Source organism: Balaenoptera physalus (assembly GCF_965194825.1).
Source record: "Balaenoptera physalus genome assembly, chromosome: 10".
Taxonomy (NCBI): Eukaryota; Metazoa; Chordata; class Mammalia; order Artiodactyla; family Balaenopteridae; genus Balaenoptera; species Balaenoptera physalus.
This window is the reverse complement of record NC_138889.1, coordinates 104,357,370-104,382,103: the sequence shown is the minus strand read 5'-3', so window position 1 is coordinate 104,382,103 and position 24,734 is coordinate 104,357,370. Positions and strand designations below refer to the sequence as shown.

Below are 24,734 nucleotides of genomic sequence, written 5' to 3'. Positions count from 1 at the left end.
AAGGCAAGGCGTGTTTCTTCCCTACCTCTGTCTCCCCTCAGCTGGGCCCAGCGCAGGGCCTGGGACAGAGGATGCCCCACTAGATATTTGTTGAATAAACACACGAGTGGGTGAGAAGAAATTTCCTTAACTTGTGCTGAGAGTCACAACTTCGGGTCACATGGCCAGAGAAGAGCCGGACGGTGACAGGTTCCCAGACCAGGAGGCAGCCCCCTCCACACAGCCCAAGAGACCTTCCAAAGTCACAGATGGAACCATGCCACCGCCCCCGCCCGAGCTTCAGGTCCAGCCTCCTTCCTGTCTCCCCTGGCGCACGGCCCTCGCCATGTTTCCAGCTCTGCCAGCACGCCATGCTCTCCCTGGCTGCCAAGCCTCTGCACCCGCTGTTCCCCTACTCCTGGGACGCTGTCCCCTTTCCTTTCCCCAGCTGATCCCGTATTGCCCTTCAGGTCTCATCTCAATCAAACATGACTTGGGGGCAGCTGGCCTGACCCTGAGACCACACAAGGTCAGCTCTCCCTGCCACGGGCTCCCAGGACGCCCTCCGCACGCCCTCCCCGTCTCCACCATTGCGCTCACCCCAGGTTAGGCCTTGTGGAACTGTTTTCCTCCCCAGGCCTTCGTCAGGGCAGGGACAGGGCCGGGAGACACTCAGCGGTGAGCGGTGCACGCATGCCCCCCTCCCTGAGACACGGAGGCCCTGGCCCCAAAGTGTCCTTCGTGGAGATGCCTGCACTCTTGACTCCGGCTCCCTCTCCTCTCCCGCTTGGGAGCCCAGATGTGCCGGGGGGAGGAAGCTCCGGCCTGGCTGGCCCACAGCTTCCCAGTCTCCTACCTGGGTGTCCTGGTGGGCATGGAGGCTCTGTGGAAAGCCCCCCTCCTCACACGGCTCCTCCTTTGACATCAAGCTGCACAGCACCACGGACACGGGGGCCGAGGAGCTGGGAGAGACCCAGTTAGCAGGGAAGTGGGGTTCTGAGCTCCTCCACCCCAGCCCGCTCCCAGCCAGCCCTCCACTCTACCTCCCTCACCCCGGTGAAACAGGGCACTGAATCCTCACAGCCTGAAAATGATGCGTAGCCGTCAAGGCTCCAGACGGCTACAAACCCTTTCCCATCCACCGTCCCACACAGCCTTCACAGCCCCTGGGAGGCAGCAGCCCATTTCACAGATGAGGAACCGATGCCCGGAGGTTGCCAGGTCACACAGCCAGTGAAGCATGGAGCAGGCAATAAAGCTAGCACCCGTCCTCCGCCCCCTCCCCCGGTTGCCTGGGACCACTGGGTCTCCATCCCCCCCGGCGGCACTCACTTCATCTGCAGGGTCAGGCGGAGGTGCAGCGGGGTGCTGCTGCTGATGGGGATGTGGTAGGTGAAGTTTCCAGGCCTGAAAGGGTAAAGCTGGCTGCTCAACCCAAGGCCACCCTCCCCACCCCAACTCCCATCAACTCCTCAGCCCCCAGTCTACAGTGGAGCCCTTCAGGGGCCTGGAAAGGCGCTGCCCCACCTTGAGGGGGAAGTTCCTCCCTAAGGGGAGCAAGATCTGAACACCTGGACCGCCTGGGCTCATGTTACTAGAGGGAACCTGTCCTGGGTGCGGGAGGAGGGAGGTAGCCAAGCCCACCTGCAGGCGTCCTCTGAGGAGCAGTACTGGGACGTGATGGGCATCGAATTCTCCAGCACCTGGATGGAGGTCAGGGACGGCACTGGGTCTGCAAGGAGAGAGGCCACTGGCGCAGGAAGGAGGGTGACAAGACAGGACACAAATGAGAAGCAGCCAAACCTGTCCTTGCCAAGACTCGCATCAGTCATCCACACCTCAGCAGGAATAAATTTCAGGTTATTCTTTCCAGACTCACAACGGCTGGGGTCACCATCTTCCCCAGCAGCCCCAGGACTACGCAGTTCCCATGAGCCTGAGGTGTGCCTCCTTGACGGACCCAGAACACCCAGAAGTAGGGATGGGTCTTCCGTATCCCCTGCACGGGGCGTACAGGAGCCCGCTCTTCAGGCCCCTGTTCCTGACTGCTCACATCTCTTCCCAACTCGGGGTGCAGTGACATCAAGTTGGTAACTTGAAATCTGCCATGGCGGGAGTATTCACACACACAAATCAGGGCCCCACTGTCCTTCAAAGACTCAGCTTCAATGTCGCCTCCTCCAGGAAAGCCTCCCCCGATCACCTCCCCACCTCAGTCCGGATTCTGTGCCCTCCCGTCGCCAAGCTGCCTGTGTGTCCCCTCAGAGCCTCACCACACTGCTGTTTTCGTGTCTGTGAGCCCTTGGGGGCAGGGCACATCCGTCTCCATCACCCCCGGTGCCCTGTACGGAGCCAGTCACAGAGAAGGGGCCCAGGAAACGGCTGCCTGGTAAGCATCTACCCCGTGGGGTTTCCCCATCACTCTGAACTTCAATCTCGGCAAACCACAGTTTCTAAGTTTTTTTTTTTTTTTTTTTCTCTTTAAGCCACAAAACCCATCAAATGGAAGTTGATGAGGAGGCCCAATACCTAGAGCAGAGGTGCCTGGTTGAAGCCAGGAAGGTTCTCGGCCTCCCCTTCAACCTCCAAGGCAGCCCCGGGGATACTTCAGAGAAACCCGGTTTGAAAACCAATAAAGGGTACCCTAGCTTTGTTAAAACCAAAGGTTTGAGGTTTGGAAAATTAGGGGGACCCTGAACAGTACCCTTCTTGCCCTGGCATGGTGACATAAAAGGAGCCACGTGGACTTGGGATCAAATTCCACCTCTGCCGCTAAAAAGCTGTATGACCCTGGGCAAGTCACTTCACCCCAGTTTCCATTTCCTCATCTGAACAATGGGGACGATTCCTTTCTCGCAGGAGTGTTGTGAAGATTAAACGAGGCGATCGATATAACGCTATATAATCAGCCTGGCCTGATTCCTGGGACTTAGTAATGCTCAGCAAATGTCTGTCGACTGTCAATTCTGCACCCAGGTATTCTGGTGATGGGCTGAAATGGGCCCCGGCCAGTGAGCCTTGCCGGGTTGGGCTGAGCGGGGGAGGGGGTAGGGCAGGTACCTGGCTGGCTCCGGGCCTGGGTGGGCTGAGCAGGGCTCAGGCCAAGCTGAGGGGCCCCTCGGCGGCCCCGGACATGGAGACCAAGGCTAGGGCTGTTCTTGGCTTTGCCCTGGCCTCCAGGAAAGGGGACCACAGGGCTGGCCACAGGGTCTGAGTTCTTTGGATGCTTGAAGTAGCCAATGCCATTGGCTGACAGGCCCCAGGACTTGGCTCTGATGTTGGTGACTGGCAGCAGGGCCATCTGGCTGGGGCCTGTGGAGAGAACCAGGCACAGGCTGAGAGGCAGGCACGGGCTGCCTCCTGCCCAGCTGTCTTGAGGGCCCGACTGGACTCTGGGTGACTCCCTTCTATCTCCTGGTCTCCTCAGGGGGAACCCCCAGTCTTTCTCCAGAGCCTCATTCTGGGCTCCAGGAGACCAGACCCTCCCACCAATGAGTCTTTGGGGCCTTTCTCAGGCCTCCTTTAAAAACCCCTCCAACCCAAAACCTGGCCCCAAGCGAGCCATACCTGAGCGGTTGGTGGAGGGGCCGGGACTGGGGCTGAGACCATGGCCAGGATTAAAGCTGGGGCCAAGGCTAGGGTCAGTGGTGGGGCTGGGGCTGGGCGAGGAGCAGCAGACGACTGGGCAGGGGCGGCTGGAGCATAGGTCCAAGGTGCGGAGGGCTGGAGCTGGGGCCGAGCTGGTCGGGCCAGTGGTAACTGAGGAAGCCAGAGGCTGTATGAGCCGGAGTGGGGCAGCAGAGCCCCCGACCCAGAACACAGCCACCTCTCCCCATCCCATCCCTCCAAACCCACGCCCCGGCACGCACCCAGCAGCAGAGAGGGCCGTGTGCCCGGCCGCCCAGTGGTCACAGGGGACTGTCGGAGCTGAGTGGTCCCAAAGCTCTGGCTGGACCTGCTGGGGAAGGGTGGGCTGAGCTCAGAGGGGCTGGGAGAGCCTGAGCAGGAGGCCTGGGAGTCCCAGAGAAGCGGGAGGGGCGCGAGGAGGTGGACAAGGAAGGCAGAAAGGAGGCAGAGGCAGGAGGCAGAGGGCTTGGTCCAGACACGTACCATGGGCACATGGCCTCACTCCCCCCAGGGTGCTGGGGCCGGAGAAGGGCCAGAAGACAGGAGGTGGACACGGCAAAAGAGCTAAGGGGCAGCAGAGAGGAAAAGAGGGGGCAGGCACAGGGGAGGAGAGAAAGAGAAGACACGGTCAGAGATGGCCCAAGGACTGAGGGTGACAGTGGGCAGAAGAGCCCAAGGCCCCACCCCGGCCCTCCTTCCTCTACCCCCTGTTCTAACCTGGGCCCCTCAGATGCCCCCTGCCACTCAGAGGCCCAGCTACCTGGAGGAGCACTGAGTAGGCCATGGAGAAACATCGGCTTCGGTAGGACTGTGAAGCAGCTGCCCCCCTTCCAGAGAGGCCTTCCCACCTGCCCCCACAAACCCCTGGCAGGCTAAGAGCCTGAGGTGGGACCCCCTTTAGAGGAGACAGCCTCCAGGGCTCCTCCGACCCTGGGCTGCCCACCAAAGCCCCGCCCGGCCTGGCGATGGCCCCGCAGCCAGGCCTCCAGGGACATACCCATCAGTTTCCACCAGGTCCTCCTCGGTGCGCAGGCTCAGCACATACAGTGTAGACATGGACACCACGCTGGGAGCCACAGGAAGGGGCCACTGTTAGAGCTGGAGCCACCATCCAGCGCCCTCTCTCCAGGGAGGGGCCTGTGGTTTTTGGTCCCAGGGGCTGGACTCCCAAGTGATGCCTGTACGTGGGTCTCCCCAGTCCCAGGGGGAGGAGACAGAACGAGGCAGCCCCCCTTCCTTCCCTGAGACCTCAGCCACTTCATCTCCCAGGCCCAGCCTTCCTCTTCCCCCAGGCCTGGGCCCGTGGGCAGCCCAATGTCCCCGGCCAGCCGCCCCCAGAGTCTGGGGGACAAGTCACCTGAAGGCCATGACCACCACCAGGGCGATGATGGTTCCCTGCAGGAACCGCTGGCTGATGCAGGCCTGGTCTGGGACCACAGACGATGACTGAAGACCAAGAAAAAAGGAGGAAAAGGCCCAGACTTACGGAGCCCATGGTCTGACCCACGGTGGGCTCTGTTGGAGGTGGGGTACTCATCCCCTCGGGGGGCAGAGGGAGAGGAAGGAGAAACTAGGGGCTGGGAGGGCTAGAGGGTCCAGAAGGGAGGGGAGGGGAAGCGCTTGGAGTCAGTGAGCCTGGAGAGGCTCCAGCTGGAAAGGGAGGCCACGAGGATGGGGAGGCCCCAGTCCCTGCCCACCCTCACCTTGCTGGCCACCTTGGGGGGCCTCTTCTTGTGGGGGACGCTGCCCGCCCGGCTGAACTGGCTCCCTGCATGGCTGCAGCAAGAGGGCAGGGTCAGAGGTGCCTCTGGGAAGGGGGTCTTGCCCTCCCCGGCCCCGAGCCCCCACCTGAAGGCGCCCGAGCTGCCGGTGGACTTGAGGCTGTCGAGGCGCCGCAGCTTGGCCAGCTTGTGGCTCCAGCGCTCCAGCTCATCAATGCGCGTCTCCAGGTTGTCCGTCAGCTTGCACAGCTCCTTCACAGCACCCACGTTCTCCATGAAGATGCGCTCCTGCCGCGGGCAACGGCCAGTGTCGAGGGCACAGTCAGCCCCTGGGAGCCCCAGGCTGCGGGCCCATCGGGGTGCAGGAGGAGGGCACTCAAAGGCTCCCTACCCAGGCCAGCCTTGCCTCTCGTCCAGCCTCAGCTCCCTCGGCTCCCTGTGCCTGCCTCCGAACAGCATCCCGCCTCTGCACCTTTCCCCACCCGCGGTCAGAAACCGCTGTCCCTCAGAGGCTCCCACCCTCCATCTCCCCGCCTGATGAACACGATGTCTCAGACTTCAGCAGAGGCCAAAACATATCACATGCTCGTTGGTGCCCATCCTCATGCCAGGAAAGTTACAAACATTATCCTCACAACAAACCCCATGTTTAAGCTTTGCCATAACCACATTAGAACTTCTTAGCAGTAAGTATGGTTTCCCTCCTTTTGCAGGGGAGGAAGATGACCCTCAGGACGTTCCTCTTGCCCTTGATCGCACAGCCACAGGCTGGCAGAGTCCCCACCTCCCACCTCCCCCTCTCCCAGTGGGGTGGGGAGGGGGCTCTGGAAGCAGCATGAGAGAAGACTGGGGGGCAGGGGGAATGCTCCTGTTCTCCGCACTTCAGCGTCCCCGGTCTCTACGGAGGGGGTGAACGCCCTCCAGCTGGTCCACCCCTCTGCCCCTTGGGCTCCCTTCAGTCCGTCCTCCACAGACCTTGTTCACCACCAGGAAGTTCTCTATGGTTTTCCCATTGGCAAAGACCACGTCTCCAGTGTCCTTCACAGCCTCAGGCAGGATCTCCTTCACCTCCTGAGCGATGACACCTGGGGAGGGGCAAGCCAAGTATGTGTGGGGGGGAGGACTGCCCACAGCACCGTAATGTAAGCAGGGGCTGGGATCGGTGAGGGTGAAATTCTGGGGGCTAGAGATTTGGGATCCAGGGAGCCCTGGAGCAGGGGGCTCCGAGGCACAGGGTCGCAGTTCCAGGGATCAAGGTGTGGGGTTCCCTGGGCTAGGGATAGGCGCATATTCCAGGGAGTAAGGACCCCAGGGGAAAGGGAGCAGGGATCCAGGAGAATAAAGGCAAGATTCATCTAGGGAACAGAGGAGCGAGGATCCCAGGGCCACAAGTCCCAGGCTTCCAGTGTCAAAGGGCGAGGGGTCCGGCCCGAAGGGCAGGTCTTCCGGGGGGGCCTGGATTCCCGGGGGCAGGTTTCCAGGAGTCATGGGAAGGGGTTCCTGGGAGTAGGGTTTCCAGAGGACAGGGACTGGGTCGGGGTTACCAGATCCCAGCCTGCGCACGTGAATCCTTACCCGTTTCTGGCGCCGCGGCCTCGATGCCAGCAGTGGCGGCAAACTCTGGCTTGTATCTGTAGTGGACCAGCCGCATGCGCGAAATCCTCTTCAGCTGCTCGGTGGTGTCCACCTGCGCGGGAGCCAGGGCCAAACTGAAAGCCTCCCGTCCTGGGCCCGTCCGGAGGCAGCAGTGTGGAGGGGAGACCCTGCTACTAGGGTCGCGGGATCCAGAGATCCAGGGCCAGCCTCCCCCAACTCCTTCCCCTGAAGCCCCGCCCCCTACAGGGCCCCGCCCCTACAGAGCCCCGCCCACAAAGCACCCCCCCCCCCCCGCGGGCAACCCCGGGCACCAGCTCCACCCGCTCAGTTGTCTCCGCCCACAGCCCCGCCCCCACCTCCTGCAAGTGCTCCTTGGCCCGCAGATCCGAGGGGTGCATGAGCGAGCCCATGACCTTGACGTTGCCGTGCACCACCAGCGCCTCATCGGGCCGGTCTGTGTTGATGCCCACACGGCCATGGTGGAAGACGGTGTCGGGCACCTGCGCCCGCTGCCACAGCACGTCGCTGTCACTCTCAAACTGGCCCGGATTGGAGGCCTAGCAGGAGGTGGGGTTGGATCAGCTGGGGGATGGGGGACCTGGAGCGCCCTGGGAAAGGGGGAAACCCCGCAGCCACCTCTCCAGCTCCAGCCAGACCTCCTCACTCCACCATGCCCAGCTTAAACTGTCCCTCCCATTGTGGCAACCAGGTCCTGGCCACCTCCACACTTTATTGTGAAGGAGATGCTGTGACCCAGACAGGGTGGGAGCCTTGCCCAAGGCCACACAGCGAGTGCCCAGCAGGATCAGCATTCCGGATCCTGACTCCTGAGGACCCCTGTATCTCTCCTGAGTGCTGTTTCTCCCAGGTCTGGGGAGGACTCCCAGCCCTCTGGGCGGAGGTGGCCCTCACCCGCACGATGATGCGTTCTGAGATCTGGGCGGCCAACGTGTAGTTCTGGTTCTGTGCGTGGGCCTGGAGGGCCACCACCAGCATGAAGTACCTGGGGCACACAGGGGTCTTAGAGGCACCCAGGGTTCTGCCCCACTGCCTCCCCACCCCCCGCCAGCCTTCCTGGGTCAGATGTACAGTGCCCACTCGGTCATCTCGCCCAGGCTCCCACCAGCCAGGAAGAGGGAATGAACACCCCGTCTTACAGAGCAGGAACCTGAGTCTCCACTAGGGGGCGGAAATTCCCCAGGGCCCACCAGCTAGGAACCAGGCTTCTGCTCTCCCATCTGTAAGTCATTAAGGGCTCTGAATCCCAGGTCCCTTTTTTGTGAAATGGGTGAGTCTGTGGGACCCCGTGCCTGGCGTGCTATGTGGGGTGGCACCCTCCCGCCCCTCGTCCTCAGAAACGGAGCGGCTCCAGGGCAGGGGCCCAGCCTGCTCACCTCTGGTCAGGGTTGGGCTTGCCCTTCTTGCGCATGTTGTTGGCGGTGGTCTCGCTGAAGTGCAACCTCCCCACAGTCACCTTCGTGACCTGCTCGGGGGGCAGGCTGACCCTGCAGAGGAGGGGCAGGGTACTCAGGGCGCAGGGAAGGGGGCTGCGGAGAGCCAGGCCACAGTGGGGCACTGGGGTCAGGAGTGTGTAGGAGGTGCACATTGTGGGTGCCTTCCCGCGCTCCCCTCGGCTCCTGCCAGGGTGAGCCCTCCTGGGGACCACCCGCCACGGGCCAGACACTCACGTGACAGGGTTGAAGGGCCGCTTGCTTCGGTCTGACTGCGACTGCTCGATGTTGATGGACTGGTTGAGGGCCTCCAGCTGGGGGAGGAGCAGAGGCCAAAGGCACCTCAGGGCCCAGGTTCCCCCCCTGGTCCCGCCCTCCTTCGGCCTCTTGGCCCAGGCCTGGCCCAGCTGGGGCTTGTGAGGAAACCGAGGCCCTGCCCTCCCCTCAGCCCACAAATGCTGGTGCCTTCTCCTACACGCCACACATCCCACAGCCCCACGCCCACACCACTCCCCCACCTATGTGCACACGCATGAGCGCGCACACACACACTCACCCTCACTGGCCCCCAATCCACGCCCGCACACCCCTCCCAGCTCTGAGCACACACCCCAAACTGGCCTCCACAGTCACCCGCTCACTCCCCACCCCACATTCCCCAGACCCCATCCCACACCCACTTCCCCTCAACCCCTCCACGAGCACTGGCTGTGCCACGCCAACGCCAGACCCCGCTCGCGACACTGATGGAGACACACCCGGCCGACCCCCCGGGGAGCTCATGGGCTCAAGATCAACCACCACTGTGGCGGTGCCGGGGGATCGAAGGGGAGGGACCTCAAGTCAAGATGGGCCTCAGGGCAGGTGTCCCCGAGGATGCAGCAGAGTGAATGGTGAAGGTCAAGAAACGTGGAGCTGGGAGAGGAGGGATGGAGTGGTGTTCAGTGGGCATCCCAGAGAAAGGGAGCCACCTGGGGGAGGCGGGGCTGCGACTGGGCACAGCGAATGGCAGGACCCAGGTGAGGCTGGGTTCCCGAGGGCCTCTGCAGGCCCAGCCTAGCAGTCAGGGCTTTGCTGGGGTGAGGGAGATGGGGTCCTGGAGGCCTTGGAAGGAAGAATGGGAAAGGTCTCAGGCAGAGCACGAGTCGGGAGCCACAGCGGAAGCTGCCGAGGACGGTCAGACAAGGAGGCAGGTGGCCTGGTCCCGGCAGAGGTGGGGGAGGGGGAGGGGACCAGATGAAGGGGAGTTCTCGGGGACAGCAGGGCCTGGTGCATGGTGAGGGGTGGGCAAGTGGGCCCCAGATTCATGGCTCAGGTAACCAGGGCCCTGGAGCCCCGTTCCCAGAGAGGGGGCCCGGGAGAGGGGCAAGTTCCCAGGGAGTTCATTTGGGGGTGTGGCACTGAGGCCGCTGACAGCTGGGTCAGAAGAGGGGTCTTGGCTGGGGGGCGCAGACTTGGGATCACGGGGTAGAGAAGGAAACGGGAAGCGTACCTGAGAAGAGGGCTGAGGGGCCTGACGCTTAAGGGGCAGGCACAGGAGGACAGGCGGAAAGGGGGGACTGGACTTAGCCACGAGGGGTTTCCTCAGGACACACTCACCTGGCCTTGGGCTCTTTCGACTCCCCACAGCCTTCCTGCCCTCCTGCCCTGCCCTCCTTGCCGAGCCCCAGACCTGCCTTCACTCCGTGCAGCTTCAGGTAGAAGCAGTCAAGGGGCTTGAGGCCTTCGGGCGTCTTGACATACTTGGGCTCGCCCAGCATGCCGATGTACACCGTCACCTGGAAGTGGTTCTTCTTCTGGCACACGAAGGCGTCGTCGCCCACCGAAAAGTTGAAACCCTTGTCGGCGTCCACTCGGTAGGTGAGCATGGGCCTGGGGGCAGGTGGGGGCACTCACCCGAGGCCCCGCACACCGGGCTTGCCTTGCCTGTCCCACCCACATGCCTGCGTTCCAACGCAACTTCCCATCTGGTGCCCCCATCCTCAAAGCACTCTCGGGGCTGCCCCCATTTCTCAGAAATGGAAACTGAGTCCCCAGGAGGATTTGAGCTCAGGTCTGCCAATGCCTCAGCCAATATTCTTCCCACTACGTGCCTGGGACCACCCCACCCTGGTGATGGGGGGAGGCTGGGCAAGACACTTGGACGGGAGGGAACTCCTGAGGAGGGGGCCTCACGGCCCCTCACCACGCTTGGCTTCTTCCCAGAACGCTGCCCAAAGCCCCCTCCCTCACGGGAGACGGAGTGAGAGGGGATGCGTCTGTGGAGCCTCACTGCGCCTGACAGCTGGTTGCCATGGAAACGGTGGAACCAGGCGCCGGCTCTGCGCTGGCCCAGCCCCTGCCCACCAGCTTGCTCAAGCCCCCAAACGTCCTCATTCTGACTCCTCCGTCTGCCCGGTTGGGGAGGGGGCACTCTGGGCAGCCTGGCCTCAGTCTCAGTTTACGCATCTGTTGCTGGCCAGGTGTTCCAAGTCTGGACCGTTTGGGGGACCTCCAGGTGGCCTGAAAGGGGGTGATTGTTGGCCCGCCCTCACCCAGGTCCCCAGGCAAAAGCAGTGCCCCGGATGCCCAGGGTCCGCCTGGAGGAAGCTGGGCAGGGACAATGTTTCCAAACTTGTGGGGAGAGGCCTTTGGGCCTGGCTAACATCCACGGGAAGGCCCAGAGCTCACTACTTCTCCCTCCCTGGGCTCCACCCACCTACCTGACCCAGGGGAACACCCAGGAAGTGCCTGGGCCACCCTGGGGGCCTCAGCTGCCAACGTCCTGGCCCTGGGACCTGGGGTGGCAGGGCTGGCCCAAGAAGTACAGTAGTAGGAATGGGGGCTCCTCACCAGGCCATAGGGCCGGACAGCCAAAGACCTCCCTCCCCTGCCACCCGGACAGGGCCTCAAAGGACCCTTTCACCACTACACCAGCTGGACACCCCCTGCCCCAGCCCTGAGGGCTTGTGCCTAACAACCCGACATAGCCTGGGACACCCAACTCCAGGAGGCTGGTCTAGCTGCGAGAGGGCCAAGTCCCAGACACCCTGCCCAGGCCTGGCAATGTCCAAATGAGCTGCCGGTGAGCCATGGCCTTCCGTGGGAGTGAGGGGAGCGGTCCCGGAGTGCTCCTGGCCAGGTCCCAGGAAGCGAATCCACATGGGTGGGTGCTGAAGGAGAGCGAGGAGTGCCCGGCCAGCCTCTGACCCAGTCCTCCCCCACCCACTCATCCCTCCCCGCCAGGGAGGGGGCTGCTGGAAGGGCCTTGCTGACACTCCACTTCCGGCTACCTTCCTGGAATGCAGAAGGAGGAGTGGGGGAGGGGGAGGGGGAGGGGGAGCCAGCGAACACCCCTCCACCCACTGCTCCCTGACTTGGCCCCACTGGCCCCTCCCTGGCGGACACCACCTTCTTCAGGAGGCCTCGGGCTGGCTCAGGAGTCAGGAACCCTGAGTGCCAGTCCTACCTCTTCCCTGAGCCTGTCTGCTCTTCTGTGAAACGGGACCATCTCGTACCCGGTGTGCTCCCCAGCCCTGCTCTAGGATTGTGATGCCAGGGCTGGGGGTCTCCGGACGGCGTGACCAGGAGGGGTGAGGAGGAGCATAGGTCACTCACAGCTCCTTGTAGTTTGCATCGTACAGTGTCGCCCACTTGTTCTGCTGATGTGGTTGCCACTTGATGGACTGGTAATTGGGGTCCAGGTAGGAGCCACTGAGGCTATCATTGTCCTGAAGGAGACCTGGAGAGAGAGAACGGCCATGGGCCACGGGCTCTGGGCCCCGGGCCCCACACCCCCAACTTGAAAGCTTGAGCAGGCCAGCCATGTACCTGGTGAGGGTGCACCTGGTGGGTGCCAAGGCGGCGTCTGGACCCGGGCGATGCTGAGGGGCAAGGAGCCAGGGCCGGGTGAGAGCGGGCCCTGGGGAGGCCAGGGTGGGGATGGGGCTCGAGCTGGGTGCGGTGGCAGGGATGTCACGGTCCCGGGCTCCTGTTTGATCATTCCATTCAGCATCTGGGCATTGAGGGTGTTGGGGGGTGATTCGGAGTGCTTCCTCTTCTTGGAGGGGTGTGTGGGGAGCCTGGGGGGGACACAGGTGTGCACCATGGGGGGCTGGCCCTCCCCGAGTCCCCTCCCACTGGGCAGTACCCCCGCTCCCCTCTTCACCCTGTCTCAGCAGGACACGCCCAGCCCAGGGGATACCTCCTGCACGAAGCCCGTGCCTTTACCTCCTAAGTGCTCCCCCATTACTCTGTGTTATCATTCTGTTTCTGTCCCTCCTCCCTACCCCCCAGACTGTGGAATCCAGGAGGGCAGGACCCACACCTGACTTGTCTGTACGTCCCCATCACGCCCAGCAACTGGCCTGGCACACAAAGTGCTCAGAATCATTCGTGGAATGAACGAGTGAGTCTGTCCCTTCCCTGTGGTGTCATTCTCAGTGTCACTCTTTATAGAGACGGCTCTTTGGAGAGCAGCCTCCATGGTTAGAAACAAGCCACAGAGGGCCTGGGCCACGAAGGCTGGGAAACAGAGTTTCCTGGGAAGGGGGCTGACGATTTGGGGGCTACACAGCACCCCTTCCCCTTCTGGTTTACAAAAAGCTTTGCCAGTGGAATCTTTCCTTGAATGAAATCTTTCACAACATCTCAATGTGCAAAACAGATAAAAAGACAATTCTACGTGTTGGAGTCAGAGCAGGAAGCTTGGGTCTATGCCTAGAACCTCCTCAGAAACCCGAGGACTCCATGGTGACTGGAAAGTCGCTGGTGTCTGGGTAAGAGCACAGTCCCAGGTTCAAGTCCTGGCTCAGCTCCCTCCTACCTCCGTAGGGCAAGCATCCCACCCCCCAAGCCTCAGTTTACCTATCTGGGCAATGGGGGTGGCCATGCCCGTCAAATAAGGTACTTGTGAGCACTTGGCCTTGGCTGTAAGTGCCCGATGCATTGCTCGCACATACGTATACATAACACTGACCCCCATCTCTGGGGTCAGAGCCTTCGATCCTTCCTGGGTTCATCCCCGCCCCTACCTCCATCTCTATCCTACCTGCTGCTGCCCTGAGTATCCCCCACCCCGCCCCCACCAGCCCATCTCCCCGCCCCCCACCCTGGGGGAGGCTGCCCAACTCTTACTCGGCTCCGGCTCCGTGTTGCTGCAGCAGCTGGTGCAGCATCTGGGACTGCTGGGTATGGTGGAGATCGGTGGGCACCAGTCCCTGCCCCATGGCAGCATAGGGGGGCATCGGAGGCTCAGCCTTCATGTACAGATCCCGCTGCAGGACGGGGTAGTGAGGCGGGGGCGGCGGGGGGGGATGCTCCGGGCGGGAGGGCACCCCCACGTGGCAAAGGCTCTCAGGGGTTAGGGTGCGCAGGAGATGGGGGTCTGTGGGAGAGATGCGGGGTGGCCATTAGGTTTCCCGGCACCAGCTCTCCCCGGGCAGGGTCTCCTGATACCCGCCCCCTCCTGAGCCCAGCCTGGGGGCTGCCCTCCCGCCGATCCCACGTGGGAGGAGGCTGGGCAGCCCAGAGGCTGGCCACTACAGGCCCAGGTGGGGAGGCCAGACCCTGCCCAGGGGGTGGGCAGCCTTTCACCCCATCCGAGCCAGCTCCTTCCCCCGGGCCGGGCCAGGCCCGGCTCCCTGGGGAGGTCCCGCATCCCAAGGTTCTCCCCCAGCCCCTCTCAGGCCTGCTCCTCCTCTGAACCTCAGGAAGGAGTCTCCGGGGACCCCCAGCGCTGTCCTGCGGGGGGCCCTCCTCCTTCCGGCTGGCCCCAGGGGCCAGCCCCCCAGCCTGAGGGGGGAGGCCCCAGCTCCCTTTGTTCCCCAGGAGGCATTCCAGAGATGTTTTTGGTAAGATAAACAGAACTCTTGACCCCTCTCTGGGCTGTGGGGAGACGGCTGCCCGTGAGCCCTCTGCTCTTGGCCACCTGGGGGCCACTGCACCCCTGAGCACCTCCCAAGGTGAGGTGGGCCCGGCGGCAGCCAGGCCTGTGTCCAGGCTGCACCCAGCCTCCCCCAGCCGTCCACTTACCGCCGAAGGGCGCGTCCATGATGGCGCAGGCGGGCAGGCGGGTGGCATCACCGGCAGGGACACTTGCTCAGAGGCAGGGCCAGGCTCCCCACCCGCCCATGGGGAAACAATAGCCAGCGCCGGGGAGTATTTGACCAGCGATAATCTGGGCCTGTTGGGCGGCCGCTGGCCCCCTCCCTCCCTTGCTTGCTCCCTCCCTCCCGATAAGGCCGCCCCAGCCACTTGCCCAAACCCCAGAGGGGGAGGGCGGTGCCCGCTGGACTCACCATTCACCTGCTGGGGGGAGTAGGCCTCGGAGCCAGAGTCTGGGGGGGAGTCTGGCAGCGTGCTGTGGAGCAAGAGGAAAGGGTGGTTGGGTGGGCAGCCGAGCCCCTGCCTTCCAGCCGGGCAGCTCTTCTGCGGGGCAGGGTCCCGGAGACCCAGGGGCTGGAGTCTTCGAGGTTTCTTCACAGCCCCCGTAATGGGCATTTCTCTGTACCAGCTACCTTGGGGTGCCTGGCAGGGCCCAGTTGTGGGTGCAGGCCTTGGGCTCTGGCCCAGCATCCCCTCAGACCTACAGGGCACTTGGGAGCCTGTCACCTGTGTCCCTGATGATGGCATAGGGATTCAAGGACTCCCTCTGCAGACGGAAGGGCCAGGCCAGCTCTTTCCTTCCTGCACCCACTGAAGTCCCACTTCCTGGAAACTCTAGGGGCCGGGCCTGGGAAACTTCGGTGGGTCACCAGGGGGGCTGCCCTGCCACAGGCAGGTGTAGGCTGGGCAGGGAGCCAGCTCGCCAGGCCTGCACTTATTTTTTTCTTGCAGGTTTTGTTTTATCAGTGGTTCGGGCAAAAGAACAAACTCAGCTCTGAGAGGTCAACACGTCCTGCGTGAACGCTGAGTCCGCCCAGAGGGGGCGGCTGCGGTCACTCTCTGAGGGATCTGACTCTTTGGCCATCCTGGTCCCCACATCTGGAAAGGCTGCCCACCGTCATGCCCAGGCAGCTTCTGAGGCGGCCCAGCTGTTGTGGACACAGCCCTGGCCTGCTTGCAGGGTCCCCCAGCTCCCCTGGACAAGCCACCCCTCACCCAAACCCTGCAGGCCGTGTGAAGATGACAGAAAAAAGTGATGGGGATTCGGTCCTTGCTGCGCCCAGCGTGCTGACCGGGGCCTCTCCAGCTCCGGGTCCATCATCTCCCCCCACTCCCTGCGCTGCCCTGGCAGCGGCCTTGTGTAAAGGTCTTTCTCACCCTCTGGCCCCTATCAAATGTGCCGAATCCATAGGACCTTGTGTTCTTCCTCATAACTCCTCACTGAGCTCACGAGTCCTCGATTTGCTGATTTATTGATTAGTCACTCCCTCCCCCACTAGACCGCAGCAGCCACTACAGGAGGGATGTGCCTGCCTTGTTTACCACCTAGAACAGGGCCTGGCATGGGTGGGGGCAGTGGCCCTGGAGCGGCCCGGGGGCCACAGCGTGTCTGAGTGGTTCTGGACAAGCGCTCTCTCTCTCTAGGAAATGGCCCCAGTGTGCCGCCGAATCCTGCTGTGAGGGAGGTGGGGCTTTACTCACAGGCTGGCTGGTTTTGGGGTCCCCCAGGAGCTGGGTACTGGGGACGGTCGATGAGCTCTCGAAGAGGCATGGAGAACAGCAGCGGGCGCCCAGCAGGGGCTTATTATGTGTCAGTCCCCTTCCCTCCCTGCCCTTCGGGGCCTGTGGCTTAGGGACAGCCTCTGCGGCTCAAGCAGCCAGCTGCCCTGCAGCAATGGCTCACCCCTGCCTGGCACCCCAGCTCCCCTCCACGGCCCTCCCCCTGTAAGTCAAGACACAGCCACTGTCCCCCCAGTACTTCCTCTGGGTTTCCTCCCCTGACTTCCCCAGTCACGCGGGGGCAGAAGCATTCGGGGCTCCGTTCACAGCCGGGGTGCCGAGGTTACGGGTTAGCACCCAGAAGGCCGGAAATGGTGGAGCTGGCGACGGAGGCAGGCTGCCTGGCCGGCGCTGTGCTCCCAGCACCCTGTCATCCTTCCACCCAGAGATAGGGTCGCCTGCCCCCTGCCCGAGCCTGGGGAGCCCAGAACTTTCTCCGAGCCCCTCTGCAGAGCCGAGCAGACCCACGCTCCCTGCCTCTCCCCGCGAGCATGTGCCTGTGGACTGCCCTGCGGTCTGGCTGGGCTGGTGGCCACCTGGAACCCTGGGTCACAGCCGGGCCCAGGCTGAGCCCTTGGGTCAGGAGCTGACGTGGGCTCCTTGGAGAGGAGCTGGGGAGGACCTGGGGGGCCGGTTTGGGTAGGGTCCCCACATCTGCACCAACTTCAGGTCCCGCACCTGTGCCATCGGCCAACTCCCTGAGGCCGCGGGAAACGGCAGCTATAAATGCACGAGTGACTGGGTGGGCCTGGTGCAGGGAGGGGTTTGGGTGCCCCGGGTGCCTGCAGGCGTGCAGAGGTGCTCCCCTGAGCGTAAACAGTTCTGCCTCCAGTCTCCCTCCCTCCCCGCCACTCTCCACACAGCTCTCGGGGATGGAGATTTTTCTAGCACTTAGGTCAGCCCTCATCACTCCCCTGCTCAGAACCCTCCGTGGCTGTCCACTGCCTCAGCACAAAGCCGTGAGCGCCTCCTCAGCCTGGCACTGGTCCCCCAGCCACCTTACCTACCCACAGGGCAGCCCGATCCCCACCGCCCAGCCTTGGCCGGCACCTCCCAGGCCCCCAGTCACTGGTCCCACAGGCCGCCTGCGCCTGGGCCTCTGCATCTTACCCCAGCCCACTGCCCTCACTCACCCGGGGGCATAGGGAGCCTTGGGCTCTGCCTTGATGGGGGGCCCAGAGCCCCCCAGGAAGGGCTTGGGAGCAGCGCCCATGCCGTTGTTGTTGTTGCAGTTGAGCGGGGCGCTGTAGTTCGGGGGTGGGAGGGCGCCATGGCGACCCGGGGAGGGTCCGCCCCCAGGGGGGCTCAGGTGGTGGACCCCGCTGGAGCCGGGGATCGCTGGCTGCCCATGGGGGTAGGAGGCCACACTGGCTGGAGCAGAGATGTCAGGGAAGCAGCTGCGGGAGAAGGGCGGAAGCTCAGCGCCAGCCGGGCCCCACCCCCCCCCCCACTCCCGGGGCTCCCACCCGCAGGGCTGCTCAGTGGTTGGGAAAGGAGCAGCTTTCAGAGGCGGGGCCACGTCACCCCTCCCAGGTGGAGGCCAAAGGGGCTGGGGTGCCGCGGGGGCCACTCACAGGTCAGAGGCGTCCTCCTTGCTGATGTACTCCTCCAGGATGCTGGTGTCTATGTTGGAGGGCTCCAGGGCGCCGTTGATGTCGTGGCCTGTCGGGGAGGGGTGGACGTGAGAGAGGGGAGAGATCGGCTCCCCGAGACTCCTAGGCCTCTGGGCCCAGCCCGCCAACTCTCCCCAGGCTGGGCCCTCCCCATCTGTGTATCCCTCATCGTCCCCCACCTGACACCCCTCCAGGAGGTATTGGTGCTGCTGCCCTCAGTCCATAAGGCCACCTGGGCTCTGCAGGGAGGGGCGGGGCCCAGAGTGCAGGTCTGGACAGACCGGCCGCTTCCTGCCCCTCCATTCTCCTTTCCAGCTTCGTGACATGAGCAAGTCCCTTCGTCTTGTCTATAAAATGGGGTAACCGTGTCCCCGTCTTACGGGGTGCTGTGAGGAGCAAACGAGGCGCTTTATTTAGCTGGGTGCCCAGCGGATACCACCCCGCTCACTGACTCAGACCCAGACTCACTGACTCTGTCCTGCCCTGTCCTCCAGGAGGCGGTTCCAGATGGCCCAGCTGCGGGCAGCCGGGAGCAGGAGGCCTGGCCGGGCTGGACCACACATCCTGGGGGGCCCATGGGGCTGGGGGAGACTCCTGAACCCCGGGCCCCAGCTGCAGGTGGAGAGGGAGCAGGGGTCGGAGTCAGGAGTGCCCAGCCCACCGTCACTGCGTATGCCCATCACCCCCGTATCGAGGGCTGAGCCCAGAGGAGGAAACAGCCCCGGAGAGGTTCGGCGGGGAACGATGGTGGCCTGAGCGCTGCTCCTCTGCCTGACCTCTCCTGGGCCCTCCCCGCTAGCCCCAGCCCCACCAACGGGACGGACTCACAGAAAAGGCAGCCAAGTTCTCTTGGGCATCAGCAGCGAAGGAGAGGGGGAGGCGCTGGCCTTTCCCCTCCCGGGGTCACCTTGCAGGGGGAGCTGGAGTGCTGGGTGATAAGGGGGCTGACGTGGGAGATGCGTCAACTCCGATAATGGAGGACGGCCCCACCCACACTGCTGACCTGGGCTGGCCGGCCCCACTGAGGCAGGAGGCGCCCCTCCCACAGGCCCCTAGGCCTTGAGTCTGGGGTCTGCGCCTCATGCCCCCTCCCCTGGTGAACCCTGGGAACAGAGCTCAGGTCCAGTAATAAATCCTAGCTCACCTACTCCCTGCTGTGTGACCTTGGGCAGGTCACATACCCTCTCTGAGCCTCAGTCGCCTCAGTAAAATGGGGACATGAACGGCTAACACTTTACAGGGTTGTTCTGAGGATGAAACAAGTTAAGGTATATAAAGTGCCCGGAACACAGTGGGTGCTCAGCAAACAGAGTGGCTGTCCCCACTCCCCAGAGCCCTGGGGTCCCCAGGAACCCCCAGCCCAGGCCCCTCCCTGGCCCTGGCCGGCATTTCAAGAATGCTGAGCCCCGCTTAGGTGATTAATGAGTGGCTAAGCCCTCCTAGGAGTCACGCGCTGCCTGGGACAGGCCCTCCTGCTGGCCCCCACACCAGACTCACCCAGCCAGGAACAAGGGACACCCACCAAGCACCGCCAATGGCCGCCCAGGGCAAGGGGAGCTTCTCAAGCTGGGAATGACCAGGCTGCATGCCGAGGTTCTAGGACCCCCACCCCGTCCTTCCCTGTTAACCGAAGGTCCCATTTATTGAGCGCCTGCTGTGTGCCAGGCACTTTCAGAGCCAAGTACATTAATAATCATAGGAGTTTATTATATGTAAGGCATCCTGCAGGCTCTTCCTGTGACATAATTCTCCCAACCTATAATGGTGACGATGACAGTGGCTCACACTGACTGAGTGCGTGCCGGGCCCCAGCGCTATCCGAAGTGCTTTACAGGTTTACCTCCCAGTCGCCCCTGCAGACTTGGTGTTTGTTATTAGCATCATCCCCTTTGTTCAGAGAAGTCAAGTCTCTTTCCCAAGGCAACACAGCAAGGAGAAGCCAAACTCAAGTGCAGGGGCCTGACTCCAAGAGGGAAAGTGTAGTTGGTGGTCGCTGAGGCTTCCCAGCCATCCTGGGCTGCCCCACTGGATGAGGGGTAGGGGGTGGTCCCGAGGGAGGATCAGGCACAGGAGATGGGGAGGGAGGGGGTACTGGAGCGTCACTCCCACCTTGGCTGCTGAAGCTGCAGGTTTTTGAGACTGAACTTGGAATCCACAGTGAATGATGGGGTGATAGAGTCATGGTGCTGCTATTTATAACAGGCCAGGCCTCCTCCTCCCCTCCTCCTCCTCCCCTGGCCAGGAGCACTCCTAATCACCCCTAATCCTCCTGCCCACCTCCCCCGGGATGGGGGGTGCCTCAGACAGAGGCATCTTGGGAGACCCTAACGAGAACCAGATGTGGTTGGGGGGAGGAGAGACCCTCGGTGCCAGGGGCCGGGCGGACGGGAGGATGGAGGAGGGAGGGGGGAGCCACTGGGGCAGGGTGAGGGTGGGCCAATGGGTGGGAGAGAAGTATGAGGTTTGGGGGGTTGGTGGGCCTCCTGAGGAACACTGACCCCACACCTCCTCTTTCCTGGGGAGTCCTCACCGCCTGTCCCAAAGGGTCCAGCCACCCAGGAGATGCCCCCCGCCTATCCCATGAACCACACTGGAGATCTCTAACCCAACGTTCCAGCAGGACAGGGGGGAGTGGGGACTTGCAGGAGCCCAGGGACTCCTGAGGCTGGGGCAGAGCCCCCAGGAACCCAGGAGAAAGGCAGGGCCCCCTCCCCCACTGCTCCCCAAAGAACCCCGGAACATCCTGGAACACCGTTGAGCAGCAGCAGATACCCGTCAGGCAGGAAGCTAAGAGTGTCTCATGTTGATCCTCAAGACCTCCTTGCGAGGTGGGGAGGCTGCCCAAGGTCCCACAGCCTGAAGGTGGCACCACCAGGTCACAAACCAGCATCCCTGCCCTCCCTCTCCCCAGACCCTTCAACTTCCCATTGCTCGGGATAACCAGAACCCTCGTCTGTCCAAGGCCTGTCATGGTCGACCCCCTGCCTGCCCCCATGGCCGCTCCTGCCCCAGTGCCCCTCCCTGCAACTCTCCACAGTCCAGCCCCCACCTCATTCCATCCTGGGACAAACACCCCCTTGCACATCAGGGCCTTTGCACATGCTGTTCCCATTCCTCGTGACCCTTTAGGTTTTGGCTTAAATGTAAGTTTCTCCGAGAGACCATGTCTGACTCTCCCATTCTCCTGAGCGGCCTCCTTTCTACTTTCTCATCAGGCTCTTTGCTCTCCTGCCCAGCACACACCTCGGGGGAAGAATCAGTCCTCTGCCCACCCACTGCCCATAGCACACACTCACCGAGCGGTCACTCTGCCCAGCCCCATGCCACACACGTTATATGGCTCATATTTAATTCCCATAACAACCCTACGGGGTGGGTGGTTTTCTTGTTCCCTGTTTCACAGATGAGGAAACTGCGGCTCAGAAAGGATAAACGCCTTTCCCATAGCTTAGAGGTGTGGCAGCGGGGCTGTGAGTCCTGCCCCGTTTTGTCTCTCAGCGGTGTAAGCATCTAAGCATGCCGCAGGCACACGATAAATGTTCATGGGATGAATGAGCAAAGTGGCAAGCGGGGCACTGGGACCAGGCCTGCCTGAGTCTGGGCACCTCCGCCAGGCCATGCCGTGGTCAGGGTCCAGGGCTAGACAGGGCCCCTCCAGGCACCGCCCCTGCCCTGCTGAGCTATGCACCCCAGCTGCTCCTCATTAATTAGGCCCTTTATTACCTGCTTTTAACAGGAGCCAGACACTGCTCCTTCCCAGGCAGGCGGGAATCGGGGCTGTGGGAAGGAAGCCCCTCCCCTCCTCTCTCCTCCTCCCTTTAGGGCCACCCAGCTAGGCAGAAGAGGAACCGAGGGGACACAAGCCAGGTGCGGGATGAGGGCGGATGGGGGCCCAGGTGGTCCTCCACCCTGGACCCTTCCCTTCCTGCCCCCTCGTGCTCATGCCCCCCCGCCACCAGCTGTGGCCACTGGCTGAGTCTCGGCCATTGTCCCGGGGAACGGGGGAGGGTGGGGACCCGGCACAGTGGGAGGCTTGTGCCCTGCCCACACCCTCCCCCTCAACCGTCAATGGGGCACTTGTCAATTCATGCCCCAAACATGGCGGAAATCCCGTCGGCCACGTGGCCGTGGGCAGGGCAGGCCATGGCCTAAGGATGCCCGTCAGGCCTAGCTGATCTGAACCTGGGGTTAACAGGACACAGGTCTGTCCCCCTGCTGTTGAGTGTCCACTCCAGGCATCTGAATCTGAGGGGCATCCTGCCTCCAGGCAATGGCTGGGCCAGGGTAGCAGTGGTCAGGGGACTGCCCACCTTGGCATCCCCATAATGCCCTAACGGACCCCTGGGGTCAGAGGCCTGGTTGCTAACGCGAGTCCCCCTTCATTGCTGCGTGACCCTTGGCAAGTGACCTGGCCTCCCTGTGCCTCAGTTCCCTTCTCTCTCAAGTGAAGGAGATCCCTGCATCATGGGGTGGTCGTGAGTCTTCAGTGAGATGGTGGGAAAGCTCCTCGCTCCTAGAAGGCCATTCCTCAAATTGCTCTGTTGCCATCTCTCTTGGGACTCCCATCTCCTTTCCTGCCCAGGCACAACCTGTGCCATGATGTTATTCTGGCACATGCATGGCACAGTCCAGCCTCCCGGATTTGGCTCTAGCCATCCCCTCTCCAGTGGGTAAGCCTTCTGTGACTGCCTGCCTACCCTGGCAGTCCCTCCTCAATCACCCCAGTCACAGAGGGCCCCCAGTGCTGTGGCTCATTTCCCAATATTGACTGAGCTGATCAACATGCACCAAACTAGTTCACACTGGGACAGGGCACAGAGGGCTCTCACCTCCCTTGGTTTGGACTTTCTATCTTTATTAATATGATCTATGATTAACATGACAACTACTTCAGGCTTCAAATTGTGACCAGAGCCTTCTCACTCAAAATGCCTTCAGGCCAAATGCTTGATTCTGCAAGCTACGCTTTGCATCTCTGCATCAAATCCCCAATTAGCTTGGGGCTGAATGACAAGGATGTAGCTCTGGAGTCATTGCCATCAGGTCCTTAAATCTGATCCACGGTTGTCTTTGTTCCCTCTCAACTTCTTGCCAAAAATGCGGTAGAGCTCTGCCTCCTGTCTGCAGAGACCCAGATCCTCCAGGGGACCTGAAATCTTTAGCCACCCCTGGGCTATACCTATGTCCTCCCCTAGTTCCCACACAGCTGCCACCCTGTCCTCAGGTCCACACAAGGCTGAACTCACAGCCTGAAGATGCTCCCAAGCCAGGTCCAACAGAGCCGGGCCCAGCAGTTGTGGCCTCTTCTTAGGGAACCCACATTGGTCCCTAGGGATCTCCACTTTGCTCTGGGGGGCCCCAGCCCTCTCCCACAGGGACCAGGCCAGGCAGGCTGGGGAAGGCCCCTCCCCACAGAGGCAGAGTAGAGACCCTGCAGCTTGGGGTGGGAGCAGGTCTCTACCAGGGTTACCCATGCCCACCTGTGTTCATACACCAGCATGCCCCACAGGCATGTGTATACACAAGGGCACACTCCCAGGCATGTATCCACTGGCACGCACATGATCGTGTACATCCGAACATACACATATACAGAGGCACACCCCCTGCACACTGACACACACGTGCACATACCAGCATGCTCCAAGTGTGCTCATTCATTCATTCACACAATTATTTACTGAGCATCTACTATGTATCAGGCACAATTCTAGGCTCTGGAGATAAAGCAGTAAACAGACAAAACCTACTGCCTACATGGAGCTGACATTCTGGATGCAGAGTCAGATGACAAGCTAGATGGGTAAAATCCACAGCATTTTAGAAGGTGACAAATGCTACAGAGACAATAAAGCAGGGAGATGGGTTGGGGTGCTAGGAGGGTGGGGAAGAGTTGCAATTCTAAACAGGGTAGCAGGGAGGGCTTTACTGAGCAAAGATACGAAGGAGGTGAGCCACATGGACATCTGGGAAGCGCATTCCAGGCAGTGGGGAGTCACTGCAAAGGCCCTGAGGCATGTTCACATCTCAGCACACCTCACAGACTTCTACACTTGTGCCTACCAATGCTCGCTGACCCAATGGCAGGCCCAGGCCAACACACCTCCCCATCAGCTCTAGGTGGAGCCAGTCCAGCTGAGCGAACTCGGTGTCACAGACCCCAAACTCCACCACCAAAGGCAGCCCCCTCCAGGTTAGCAAAGCAGGGGATGGGGACTCCCCCCCACCCCCCTGCCCCCGCCAAGGCCACAGACCCTAGGAGGGAGAACCATGGGGGGAGAAGAGAACACAGGGGACTGAGATGATGAAGAGGGGAGTGAGGGAGGATCCCCAAGCTCCTCACAGAGACAGAGGCTGCGGTTGTGCACTGGTGGGGCTGGAGGGATCTAGGTCAGATGGAGGGAAAACTTTCGCACTGATGCAGCCTGGAGACAGGGGGAGGCCAGGAAGCCCTGAAGCCCCCCGTGCATAGTCCAGGCCAGTGGGGGCTCAGGACCCAACGTCCTTCCCTCCCACTCCAGGCCTTGGCACTCTTGGGGTCTCACTGCTTATGTCACTCAACCTAGATCATCTGAGTGAGGGCTCTGAGGCCCAGAGAGGTCAAGGGGCTGGACGGCAGTCACCCAGCGCACCCATCAGTGGTGGGTGAGGACCCTCAGCACGCAAGGAGGAGAGGCTCCCTCCCGCCCCACTCCAAGCTAGCACCCAACTGTGACGGGTCGGGAGACCCGGCATCCCAGCCCAGCTCTGCCGTGGCCGCCCTGAGTGAGCCTGACCCATTGCCTTCCCCTCCTGCCTCAGCAGCCCCCTCTCGGAAGTGAGGGGACACCCGCACTTCCACGGAGGCCCAGGACCCCCGGGAGACACCACATGCGAAAACCTCCGGCCTGGGTGTGGCAGGCAAAGACAAAGGACAGTCAAGCCCCTTCCCCCCACCCCCACTCTGCCACCTGCCCAAGGCCCAAGTTCCGCATCTCTGGGGTAGAGGGTGGGGCAGGCCCAGCTGGAGCAGGCATCAGGACCAGGCAGGGCCAGACCTGTCATGGAGCAGAGCTCCTGAGTATAGAGTGTGCTTATCCCTGGGATAAGTAGCCCAGAGAGGG

The 24,734-nt window shown here is 62.3% G+C and overlaps 1 protein-coding gene across 11 annotated transcripts in view; it reads right to left on the bottom strand.

The window, feature by feature from the left end:
• Window positions 1-24,734, bottom strand: part of MYRF (myelin regulatory factor) — a 30,979-nt gene that overhangs the window by 973 nt on the left and 5,272 nt on the right. Inside the window, exons 2-25 of one of the 11 annotated variants that reach the window (XM_082477871.1) lie at window positions 17,593-17,680; window positions 17,152-17,415; window positions 14,653-14,714; window positions 13,490-13,739; window positions 12,185-12,435; window positions 11,972-12,095; window positions 10,051-10,246; window positions 8,612-8,688; window positions 8,318-8,428; window positions 7,836-7,926; window positions 7,280-7,480; window positions 6,903-7,014; window positions 6,303-6,412; window positions 5,455-5,615; window positions 5,310-5,382; window positions 4,964-5,052; window positions 4,604-4,672; window positions 4,090-4,170; window positions 3,849-3,937; window positions 3,547-3,738; window positions 3,040-3,291; window positions 1,624-1,729; window positions 1,312-1,386; window positions 836-941 (exon numbers count right to left, since the gene is read on the bottom strand). In XM_082477871.1, the coding sequence (XP_082333997.1) occupies window positions 836-941; window positions 1,312-1,386; window positions 1,624-1,729; window positions 3,040-3,291; window positions 3,547-3,738; window positions 3,849-3,937; window positions 4,090-4,170; window positions 4,604-4,672; window positions 4,964-5,052; window positions 5,310-5,382; window positions 5,455-5,615; window positions 6,303-6,412; window positions 6,903-7,014; window positions 7,280-7,480; window positions 7,836-7,926; window positions 8,318-8,428; window positions 8,612-8,688; window positions 10,051-10,246; window positions 11,972-12,095; window positions 12,185-12,435; window positions 13,490-13,739; window positions 14,653-14,714; window positions 17,152-17,415; window positions 17,593-17,680 (3,230 nt within the window). Of the gene's footprint in view, window positions 1-835; window positions 942-1,311; window positions 1,387-1,623; window positions 1,730-3,039; window positions 3,292-3,546; window positions 3,739-3,848; window positions 3,938-4,089; window positions 4,171-4,603; window positions 4,673-4,963; window positions 5,053-5,309; window positions 5,383-5,454; window positions 5,616-6,302; window positions 6,413-6,902; window positions 7,015-7,279; window positions 7,481-7,835; window positions 7,927-8,317; window positions 8,429-8,611; window positions 8,689-10,050; window positions 10,247-11,971; window positions 12,096-12,184; window positions 12,436-13,489; window positions 13,740-14,059; window positions 14,084-14,386; window positions 14,572-14,652; window positions 14,715-14,965; window positions 15,762-17,151; window positions 17,416-17,592; window positions 17,681-24,734 lie in introns of those variants that run through there. The other 10 variants (XM_082477874.1, XM_082477877.1, XM_082477875.1 and 7 more) reach the window with 10 other exon arrangements.